This window comes from Haliotis rubra, unplaced genomic scaffold, assembly GCF_003918875.1.
Source record: "Haliotis rubra isolate DU_JTF1 unplaced genomic scaffold, ASM391887v1 Scf2575, whole genome shotgun sequence".
NCBI lineage: Eukaryota > Metazoa > Mollusca > Gastropoda > Lepetellida > Haliotidae > Haliotis > Haliotis rubra.
In genome coordinates, this window is record NW_025766642.1 from 3,417 (window position 1) to 15,753 (window position 12,337).

A 12,337-nucleotide genomic window follows, 5' to 3' on the forward strand; every position below is an offset into this window, starting at 1 on the left:
AAGCACATTGAAATGGGGATTTCAAGACAGTACTTTTGTTTCTGTGTGACATACCCCAATGTTTATTTTGCTCTGAACAAATTTCGTTTTCAATGTTATGTCAGTGAAGTGTGCAACTGATGGAATTGGAACCAGAATAGGACATCAATTATTGAAAAGCATAGGAAATGGAAGTATGTACTCAGCTATGAACAGTTGTCACAAGCGTAAATAAGTTTCATAACAGCTTTTATTTGGCGTGCATTTACACTATCGAGAAACCTTCGACCAAACCGGGAGCATGCAGTGGATATTTTCACACGGCTCGCGTCATGATGGAGAGCGAGGTAAAACAGTAATGTGAAAAAAAACAGCGAATGTTCACGAGCTTCACTTATCATATGATATCATAGTAACATTACATTAAATTGCTGTTTCTTTAATTGAAGTCACCTTTTCAAAATAAACATGAAAAACACCAGCAAAGCTCATACCACTGAAAAAGTCACGAGCTGTTGACATCGCCACATTTACTTCGGGATGACACTGATCTAATACTGTATTTGATTGGCTTAGATAGTTACAGTAGCCAATCAGGAAGCGTCTTGTTTATACGGCTCACTTTCCTGACATGGCAAAGCCAAGAGAGTTAAAATCTAGCTATTTCAACGTGAAATCATATATATACATACAATAATTTGAATATGACTTTTATTTATCAAAACACTGATAGATTTCATGTATTGCGACGGATCGATAGTGCGCACAGTAAAATCTGACCGGCTATGACATTGAAACTGTGATAACATGTTTTCGTTCAGATTATTCAGTTTCTCTCTCTTATGAATTTATCAATTATGACCTCGGTTTCTTATTATTTGGATTTTTCAAAAAATGTATGCACTAATGAATAAGATTTTCTTTACATGCATGTTACTTTTGGCAAACAATACCACACTACATATCTCCATGGTTTTGAATCCATATAGATTCTATACTTCATATCTGTAATCACATATGTGATTACAGTACAAAGAGACGGGGATATCAGCACTTAGCACCAGTGAGACTTCAAATTTGATCTGTAAAATTAAATGAGTTAACAAGACATATTTCTAACTGGGTTTTGTGACGGGGCTCTACCAATCTTCTACATTTAAAATGAAAAATGTACTTGCTTAGTCCGTGTTGAACGTGAAGATGTTTCAAAACATTCTGTTTCGATCTGCGAAGTGTCGGTAACAAAGAAGACATTCAAATTTGCCATTACCAATGCAGCGAAATTTGCCGTCTTTCGAGGAGGCCATGCTTGCTGAACTTCCGCCCGAATCCATCCTTGGCGGAAATGTAAGCGAGCGTGGCTTCCGTGATTCTTCGCGAGCTTCTGCGTCGGCGCCGAGTTCACAATGCGTTGTGTATGACTTTGATCGCGGCCTTCAGATGAAAGCGTTACCAACACTGGTAGAGCTGTGACGTAATACAGCTTGGGACGGATCCAGGAATTTTTGAAAGGAGGGGTTCTGAGCCCCCATTGGCTCAGCCAGCGCCAAAAAAACATTCTTCAATGTGACCCTAAATCATTTCCAGAAATGGGGTGTCGAACCCCTGAAGGGGCTTACCGCGGGATATACATAATGATAAAGTATTCTTGCAAATATTTAAACAGAGATGTCGTGATATATATAGTCAGGATTGGTCCAGCGACTGGTCAAGCTCCTACTGTATGTATATACTTGCGCAAACATTAAGACCGACAATAAAATGGAATTTTACATTGAATCCCTGAAATGTCATAAGCTCCGTGGAGCACTTTCAAAGTTCAGATATAATGCTAATAATTTCTGTATTAAAAATTCCCGGCGGGCTAAAAGCCCTCACCCTGATGGATCGCTTAGCCCGTTCTGTAGAAACACAAATGAACACGACTTCCATGTCCTCCTTGTATGCCCTAGGTATGAGGAGAGCAGACAAAAGGATCTACCAGAATATTATACAAAGCACCCATCTTTCATTAAGTTTATAGGACTACTAGCCAACAAAAATGAAAAAATTACCATGTGTTTAGCAATTTTTTTGACAAAGATATTTGAGACTATAGAGAGACCTAAGTTCAATCCCTACCGTGCGACTTTGTATATACGTTACAATATTATGCTATGTATTTGTCTACCCCCAGGTTTATGCACCAAGTCTAAATTGCTACTCAAGATGTTTAAACATTACTAACTATATATTATTATTCATTGTGTATATTCATGTATTTATATACTTATGAATCTTTGCAAAAGCGACTACATGAAATGTATAACCAAAAGCTCCAGCCACTAAAGAGTCTGTACTGCCATGTTCTCTCAGCCTCATGGCCTCATAAACTCTGTCTGTCTGTCTGTCTGTTATCAACTTGGTATACGTCGTCAGAGCTGACAAATGATGTGAAAAACTGAAAGGAAAACGATTTGTAGAGATATCGAGACTGTTAATTAGAGGTTCCTGAAACTACATGTTCTTACATGTGAAAAAAAATGTGGATACAGGAAATGTTGATAATAGACGAAGAAGTAGGCGACCATCCAAAATCACCCGAAAGCTAGGAAGTTAAGTCGTACTGTTAAGCAAAAACAGTGTTTTGAGGAATATTTCTTTCCTGTATAATGAGGGAGAGGCGTTAATGTTCTTGCCGCATTACAGTTCAGCGGACATTGCACAAAAATATAGTATTTCGGCGTGCATTTATGGAAGAGGATGCGTATCAGGGAAGAGTGAGAGTGTGTTAGTGAGTTTAGTTTTACACCGCACTCAGCAATGTTCCAGCCATATGGCGGCGGTCTGTAAATAATCGATTCTGGACCAGACAATCTAGTGATCAACAGCATGAGCATCGATCTGCGCAAATGGGAACCGATGACATGTGTCTACCAAGTCAGCGGGCCTGACCACCGATCCGTAAGTAAGCCTCTTACGACAAACATGGGTTTAGGAAGGCACATCCTAACCGGACCTTCACAGGTATCAGGGAAGAGACGAGGAAAAGGTGGTGGTCACGGTGTTTATCCCTTTTGAAATGTTGAGGCGATACTTTGTTTTCATCTTGTTTTCTAGCAAATGTACAGTCATTGGACATAAGTATTCGTCAGTCGGCAAAATTCTCATAGACTTGCATGTTATGTTAGTGTAGATGTAATAATTTTCATTAGTTCCGCTTTGTACTGTATGACTGTACTTTGGCGGCGTCAAAGTTTGGGATCTTCGAATTATCAATTACATGTATGTATTAAAAATCTCGTCAGATCTGAGTAATCATAGAATCAAGTTATGCAGGAAACTTGCGTCCCATGCAGCATAAAACACAACTTTGCAGATTCTGATAATTTTCGGTATGGACTTACAGTGACAAATTATCCAAAATGCAAATACAACATATAAATTACGAAATCGGGTTCAAGCGATTCACTACTTTCACCCAGCTGGGTGCTTTCCTTCGAGGAAGTACAATCCAAGTACACAATGTTGCACTTTTGATTTGCGATTGTACGCTTATAATTTTGTTTATTTGTTTTTTCATAATCAGCAATGTATATATTAGATGTCATGAATACATGAGTACTGTAAATGATAACTGTGTTTTAATTATGTTTTAATTATGTTTTGGTTGCATCTAAGCTTTAAGTGTAATCATAAAAGGTGTCGTGGAGGTTATTGGATCGTTTCATGATATCTGTTTATAAATAAATAAATAGTTAGATAAAAAGTGTCTATTTCACGAAGGGTCTTGAGCAGTGTATGTGCCCTGCTGCATTTCAACATGCGATTGACATTAACACGGCCTATTTTCGCTTTTCAAAGAACTATTGAACATAAGGTTTCAGATATACTGTAAACGTATTATATTTCGCGCAGGTTTTATTTTCGCACAAAAATTTATACACCGCGAATAAACCTGTCATTCATTCAGTCTAGTCACGCTCGCCCCTGAGTTGTTACCATAACACATCGGCGAAGACAGAAATCTCGGGAATCTTAAAATGGCGACTGATAGTAGCATAAAGAATCATACTTAACTGTAAAGCTTGTTAACATTAAAGGTAAAATAAATTAGGTACACTTTGTGAAAAAAGGCCCCATGCTGCCATTCTTCCGGCGCCATGTCATTGGCTGCAATTTTGGTACCAGAAAGACCAATTCCTATTGGCTGGATCTAAAGGCGCGCCTATTGTGATGTCTCGAAGAAGCGGTCAGACATTTTAAACTTTGTTTTTTCTCTGAGTTTATTCAGTAAATACCGTTAACAACATGGAAATTTCAGCTGAATACAGTGATAGCACTAACTTCTGCCTTTTGTTCTGGTTCTTCCGTGAGAGGAATTGGAGCATTCAATCCACGTCCACAATAATGAAGCCGAGGCGAGATATTTACTTTGGCGATCTCGTGAAAGCGAAATTTCAGGGGAAGAAGTATCCTGCTGTAAATTAAGTAAGAGTTGCTGGTAGGTGTACCGTTATTGTCTTGTCAGTACAGCTATGTGATTTTAGCAGACACATGTGCTCACTTAAAAAATGGCGTTAATGGCGGCTTATAATTAGTAGTAGTCACTTTGGAAAGCGGGTCCAAATGATACTGTTTTTTAGTCAGGCGTGCAAAAAATGTTGTGGTTCTGACCCGACCGTCACTTGAATATTATGGTGCCGACCCTGTTTTCTTTAAGTGCTATGAATACACTAAGATTTCGGATATCATTTTTTTCCCTGGCACCGACGGACATTGGTCATTCTGATAGAGAAAGTTGACATGAAGGTCTAAATTAAGCTTGATTGAATAAAGAGTTTACTTCTAAAACATGTAGACTTCTAAAAATAAAATAAAATCCGACCTACCTACCCACAATTTTTATACACGTGTAATCGGAATCACATTTTTTTTAAATTTGGCCACAAATGTAGATTTTTTGGTGAATGAAAATGATCACAGTAAATTATAATTGATTTGACATGTTGATAATTCTTGAAATCTATTCAATTCCAACCAGAGGCATACATTGAGTCAAGTTTATCTGTTTTCATGTTAATATTAACAATAATATGTTGAAAATAGCACTAAATGTTCTGAAATTTGACTAATTTTAGTGGGCCCTTATACCTGCAGACTTCTCCTTTGTTTATATCATAAGTGTGGTCTATAACATTACATCATGAATTTAAATATATGTGAATGTATTGTAAATGAAAATGTTTGATTTCATATTTGTCTCCTGAAATTGTTCAATGATATAGTAAATATGATATATATGGTACTAAGTATATTTTGCTGAGTCATCTAGTTATCTACATTAGCATGAAACTATTATTTAAAATTTACGAACTTAAAGCAGGATCAGAAATCAGACATTTGCAGAGGTAACATGTTTGTTTTCACGAAAATCTCCAAAGATTTTACATTAGGCAAACATTGGTATGATATAAACAATTGAATGCCACAGATCTACTGAATAATTTGAAGATAGATTTTGAAGACACAAATTTATGTTCATTTTGGGAATAATATAATATTTGAGTGCCTAATATTAAAAGCTAATGATCATCACTTTGATATTCAATATCAATATTATTTTTAGGCTTGACCAACTTTATTTCATGTTTTATGATCCCTTATTATTATTTTTTTTAAATGTGCAACCCACATCTTCATTGACAAGTTTTTCTCAAACTCTGGCTTGGTCATTTACCCCAATTTAAAACAAGAAAGTCTACACTAGTGTTAAGAGAATGTCTTAAAAGCCAAAAAATGGTCATGTACAAGTGTTTGAATAAAGAATTTTAAGTGATAAGAAATTATCAATGACTAACCTTGGGGAAAAAAAATCCCCCCCTCGCTTGCATCTAGACTTTCTCAAATATATTTTCTGTAAAACAAGTGATTAATTTGGCCAGGCGTAAAGAGATAATATAATTCATTTGAGTCAAGTTTTCAGTTTCAGCCACTACCCGATGATGGTATTTGATCTAGTTTGATAAACACATTATCATGATCTTAATATTTCCACAGCAACAAGGGAAATTCTTAGGAAAGAAGGTGCACTGCTTGAAGGTCATCTGATGAACTCTAGTTTATCCCCAGATGAAGTCATGAAGAAAATGGATGTGAACTGTAACTTGCCCAGTGACAAAGGTATAAATTATTAATATGTTTCATCCTGAGTGAAATCATTGGCATTTAAAGTCAAGATTTGTTTCATCATGAGATTGTGTGAGGGGATATGTGTATTTGTATCTTAAGTTATTTAAATTGTTGATGGGATATGTGTATTTGTATCTTAAGTTATTTAAATTGTTGATAATTTTTGTTGAAGCTTAGCTAACAATTTAAGCCGGAGACTGTGACTAGAGATGAAAATATGGCATGTAGCAACTTGTTTTAAAGGGAACAGGTCATTAAGCCACATGGAAAAATTGCCACACTGACCCTAGTCAAAATGTCCACAGACAAAAAGTGAAAATGGCCACAACACCTAGTCAAGATGGCCGTACCAAAAAGTCAAAATGCCCAATACATTATTTTTTTCATATTGATGAGTTGTGTTCTTGAAATGCTTTCTCAATTGATACTTTGAGGTTGTTACTTGTTTTACATTTTTAGATGGTTTTTTTTATCCTGTACTTGAGATGTTTTCTTTTGTAATAATTTGAGCTGTTTAATTACTCTCGCAATATTTTCTTCATTAAAACTTAAGGATGTTATTTCAAGCCCCTTTGATCTTTGGTTAGTGTTTTGATAACATGATTAAGTAATGGACTTATGTCACTTGACTTAACTCATGATACTTAACTATATAATGCTGGAAAGAACTTTACTGGATATCACAAGCCCTTCCCAAGGAGGCACGCCGGGTTGACATACACACCAGACTCCTCCATGACGACAAGCTGCGAAAGTTCACATGAAAGTCAGCCACCCGTAATCTCTACAAGGACGGAAATCTGAACCCTTTGGAACTTCTGGCCCTTTTTACCCCTTGATATCAAATAATACAGCATGGGAAAATGTTACAAGTATTAAAAAAAAAAATAAATAATGTATGGCCATCTTGACTAGGGGTTTGTGGCTATTTTGACTAGGACCCATTTAAAAGAGCTCTCGAAAGAAAGGTACTTTAAACAAATAATAATATGAATAATATGATTAATAATAAATAAATCTTATCACATGGCCACTTTTTCAGAAGTGGTACTTTTCAGGAGCTCATTTAGACCAAAGTGCCACATGACAGTTTGTGTGAATGTGTGAATATGTTTGATTGCCCAAGAGATTGAACATGAAAATGCCACCTAATATCGAGATGTAGTATGGGTAGTCAGTGGATCTGAAGGTATTGCACAGCCGATATATGTGAAGTTGCTGAACAAAATTGTGGACAGATCTTTTTTTTTTATATTTTGTCTTAAAGTCTTGTCTAATATACCATTTGATCATGTATAAAGAAACCATTAAAATGTATATTCAGTGTGTCTCTTTGCATTCAGTGATCGAAGATGATTCCTTATCCCTGGTGCCTCAAGCAGCATCAACATCAGTCACAACTGTGCAGGATAAAGACAATGAAGGTATAAACTGTCAATAATACAGGAATACTACTTTTGTCATAGAGCCCTTGTTCATGCTGCAAATTACATTCTTCATTTTATTCAGGGAACTCTTCCAATTCTGAAACAGAATCTTTGTGAAACTAGAATCACAATCTAGAATGAAAAACTGAACTGTTTTTTCATATGCCCAAATAATTAATATAGAGAACTAAGAACTTATGGCACTTTCTCACTCAACTGAATGATACTTTTTACATTAAGAAAAATTGAGCAATCACGTGCTAATTTCTTTCCATGTGTCCTGTTATTTGTTATCAATGTTTATGCAGTAAACTGTTACCTTTTCTAGTGCCAGTGAGAGCAGGAGATGGAAGTCAAAAGAATTCAAGCCAACCAGTGCCCTTGCTCCCATCTCTAAATCCCACTGCAGCCAGTGATGGTAGATATTACATTATTGTTTATCTAGTGTTTAAAATGAACCCTTGATGTTTGTTTATGTACCCTGAGCATGAAGGGCAAGGGGAACATAAAGAAACATCGAGGGTACATCAGCCCATGGGCCCCAAGGGACCAGTAAACAACGTATTTATTTTACCAAACACCTCCATGGTAATTTTGAAATCTTTGAAACCGGTGTGTCGGATCATAGTATGGAGTACCAGGCGACAAGAAAAACAAATTTAGACTTATCTCCACTCCATGGATTTGCATTCGCAAAACATCCGTAATTTCCATACATCATACGTGTGATTAAATGTTATTCGAGATAAAGAATTACTACCACAAAGTACCAAATGAGTTCGTCATTCCCAGCGGGGTACATAGAAAATGTTACTCTCGTGTAAGCGGAGATACACTGAAAATAACAGAAGAGTCAATCAGAAAACGACATTTATGTGCGAGGCAAGATAATTAAAATTGAAATCCTTTTGTTTTCAAATCAAACTTGCTTCCTTGGAAAAGCAAAAAAAATTGTTTAAAAATCTGAAAATTATTAAACGTGAGAGGAATGTGTTCTCAATGATCCAAGGGTCTGCTTTGTAATTTATGTTAGAATTTGTTGGCAGTCATCAGAAACTTTTTTCTTCTCAGTCACCTGAACTCTATGTAGGATGCCTATTACACTTAGAAAAACTCAGCAATCAAGTGCTTATTTCTTTCCCAGTGTCCTTTTATTTGTTATCAATGTTTATGCAGTAAACTGTTACCTTTTTTAGTGCCAGTGAGAGCAGGAGATGGAAGTCAAAAGAATTCAAGCCAACCAGTGCCCTTGCTCCCATCTCCAAATCCCACTGCAGCCAGTGATGGTAGATAGTACAGTGTTTTATCTAGTGTTTGGGATTGTGTTGTGTTTAAGTGCATGCTTAACTTGAAGTCAACACTTGGAGATGTTGCATTTTTGTTTGCAGAATTTTCATATCTGCACTTTCGATGATCTGTATATTTATGTTAAAATTTAACATCAAAGTCAGATTCTATGTCCTTGAGTAATAATAGCAAATAAGTAAAACATTTAAAATTCAACTCCTTTTGTTTCCAAATCAAACTTGCTTCCTTGGAAAAGCGAAGAAATTTGTTAAAAAATCTGAAAATTGTAGAACATGAGAGGATCAATTATCCAAGGGTCTGCTTTGTAATTTATGTGTAGAATTTGTTGGCAGTCATCAGAAACTTTTTTCTTCTCAGTCACCTGAACTCTATGTAGGATGCCTATTACACTTAGAAAAACTCAGCAATCAAGTGCTAATTTCTTTCCATGTGTCCTGTTTATTGTTGTCAATGTTTATGCAGTAAACTGTTACCTTTTCTAGTGCCAGTGAGAGCAGGAGACGGAAGTCAAAAGAGTTCAAGCCAACCAGTGCCCTTGCTCCCATCTCCAAATCCCATCTCCTTATTGGATAAGGTAGCTTAATCAATCCAACAGTGCATTTAATCACAGATGTCATGAATTGCTCATGCGGGTGCCTTCCTTACCTCTCAAAATTTAGTGCCACAGTCAGCCATTCTGTCCACTGCACCTATTGTGAATTGTGCACTGCTCAACTTGCATTTGGATACCAGTAAATGGGACCAGTTACCTATGCCAATTTATCAAAAGATATGTATCAAATGTTCCTTAACAACATTCTCTTCTCACAGAAGTTACTCCTGTCATATCTTCCTATGTAACCTTTGTTCTAGTACAGCCACATTTTCTGGTTCTTGATCTCGTACAGTTCTCGTGAAATCCCCTAGCAGCAAGAAATCGCAATACAAATTAATCACCCTTCTTTCTACCAAATCAGAACACGTGTTACATCGACTTCATAAGATCCAATATTGCGGTCGCCATTGATCAACATTCAAAGGATAGATTCGGTATTTCATGTTTTACTTAAGATAAGAAAGTAGTGATACAGAATGCAGGAATCAACTGACAAGAGTTTTTGTTGATATGACACACAAGACATTTAATGGCTAGCGTGTCCCCTTGTCAACAAGGGTGATGGAGACACCATAACCGGACCGTGTTTTGTGTAAAGGAAATGTGTGGGCATCGTGCAGGTGAAAAGGTTTTATTTTTTTCAGAAGCATACGGGAATTACCAAGGCTTTGTGAATGGTCACTTTCGAAACGAGATCGCTGATTGCACAACTAAATCTGATTTCAACCAATAACAATCCAGAATACTCGCACCATGAAAAGGCTGTATTAGAACAGAGGTTACATAGGAAGATATGACATGAGTAACATCTGTGGGAAAAGAATGCCTCAACAAAAGAATTCAATAGTTTAAATGTTGAATATTGGAAACAGTTTATACTTGGTGCTATCTCTTATCAATATCATTAAAATAACATAGTCCACTCTGATACCTTGCATTAATCCATTCTAGGACAGAGTATAAGAGTGCAAGATCTGATTTTAATGAGATTGACCTTGTATATAAAAGTAATCATAAGAGAATTATCAGAGATTGCTGTTGATAAATTATCAATTTGAACAATTTTCAGATTCTTTACCACAAAAGTGAACATGTACCAGGGTTCATTTTGTCTTTCAGTTGAAAATACTACGTTATCATGTGTCTGGAACTGAGTGTGTCTGAGTTCCCACTGACACTTAAAATTATTCAATGACATTCTGCAAACATACCTTGGAGTCTTTCAGATGTACAACTGTTATTAAAGCAAAGTTGAATTTTGTATTCTGATACATGTATTTATTACATGTAGACAATATAAGTTTAGGGGAACATATGAACAGTTCATTGACTTTAGCCAACTAGTAGTGCTTTGGGATTCATAATATTGAACATATATCCTGTGTCTAAACAATGTCCTGGTTCTAACTATTCATGCTCATGTTGCAGAGCATATCACAAGCCCCAGGAGCAGGAGCAGTCGAACCTGCCGTCACTGTCGCCACAAGTGTCGGTGAGTGTATAATATAGATGAAGTGACAACTTTTTGGAAAGACTCTGCAATTTTAAAGTTTCACACCAATTGTGCAATTTGCTACAGTACTTAACAAGACAAGATGATATGTTAGATATTCAGATCTGAAATTGTATGTCCAACATTCTGTTTACATTTCAAACTTTTCATTGTGCATATTTATTTCCTTACATGTAACTGAAGGCCAGTTTGAATATAACTGGTATGACTTTTCTCTTAGGTGCGACAGTATTTCATCCCTGAAGAAAAGGGTTGAAAGACTAGAAAAAATGCTCCATCAAGCTCCCCAGTCATCACAGTCATCACCAGCTGCTCCTGTTCCCCCACCATCAGATTCCCACCAATCAGCCTTGTGTTTGGTCAGAGAACCTAGCCAAACACAACAGAGCAATCACACTTCTCCTGCTGAATGCCTTCCATTCAGTGTGGAAACAGCTTGAAACATGTTGCAAAAGACAATGTGTATGGCACTGTGAAGAAGCTGGCCATGAGTGTTTTTACAGAACAGGAGTTGTGCGATTGTTCTGTGAGTGGAAAGCGGTCTGCCAACTCGACAGAAACGCGTTCAGCCCTGAATGTGGCAAAATATAGGATGTTAGAGCAGGCCGCTTTTCACCATTTGGGTTCTGTGACCCACAAGGCGATTGTGGAGAAGCTGCAGAATGTGCAGAAACAACTCCGACAAAAACAAAAAATGACAAAATGAATCTGTTATTTAGAACCTGTTTGAAAGTGTATTAAAAAAGACATCTGTCTATAAGAATAAAATATATTGAAGAAGTTGGGTTTTGTATCATCAATTAACTTGTTCATTATTAGATTAAACGGAAAATTTCAATGTACATGTTAAATTTTGAGATTTCTGAGAAAAAGTGATTTGTTCATGAAGAGTTCACAAACTCTTCACGAACACAATCTTTTATTACAGATTTAAAACTTATGATGTTCATGAAGAGTTCATGAACGCATCACAGAGTTCATGATGTTTTCACGGATAGAACTTCATGAACTCTTCATGAACTCTTCATGAAACATACTTCATGAACACTTCACGAAGTATTCTTCGTGAAGTAAAATTCTCACTTAATGTTCACGAATTTTTTTCATGAAGTGTTCATGAACAATGTTCATGAACTCTTCATGATTAGTTCGTGAAGAATTCATCATAATTTCAACAGGGCATAGCCCGTATTTTATATTGTATTGTCTTCTTTAATTGGAATATTTTAACTTTGCGCTAGTTTTATATTTATAACTGTGATTCTCTAGTCTTTTTACTGTCCATCGTCGACAGGTTTTAATCTTAAAAATGTTTCTACTTTCTATTGCATGGCTTGTTTTCGT

At 36.3% G+C, this 12,337-nt stretch overlaps 1 protein-coding gene across 1 annotated transcript; it reads left to right on the forward strand.

Moving 5' to 3' along the window:
* The first annotated feature begins 5,626 nt into the window (after positions 1 to 5,626).
* On the forward strand, positions 5,627 to 11,977 carry LOC124279852 (flocculation protein FLO11-like). Its single transcript, XM_046715731.1, has 6 exons — positions 5,627 to 6,141; positions 7,494 to 7,574; positions 7,906 to 7,995; positions 8,774 to 8,863; positions 10,909 to 10,972; positions 11,214 to 11,977. Exons 1-6 carry the CDS (start codon positions 6,069 to 6,071, stop codon positions 11,431 to 11,433), a joined length of 618 nt encoding a protein of 205 aa, XP_046571687.1. The 5' UTR covers positions 5,627 to 6,068; the 3' UTR covers positions 11,434 to 11,977.
* Positions 11,978 to 12,337: the final 360 nt, after the last annotated feature.

Excerpts from the sequence above, each read along its gene's own strand:
- LOC124279852 (XM_046715731.1), top strand. The coding sequence starts at position 6,069 with ATGAACTCTAGTTTATCCCCAGATGAAGTCATGAAGAAAATGGATGTG. Across the intron at positions 6,142-7,493 it reads TAACTTGCCCAGTGACAAAG|TGATCGAAGATGATTCCTTA; the intron begins GTATAAATTATT and ends CTTTGCATTCAG. Across the intron at positions 7,575-7,905 it reads GCAGGATAAAGACAATGAAG|TGCCAGTGAGAGCAGGAGAT; the intron begins GTATAAACTGTC and ends TACCTTTTCTAG.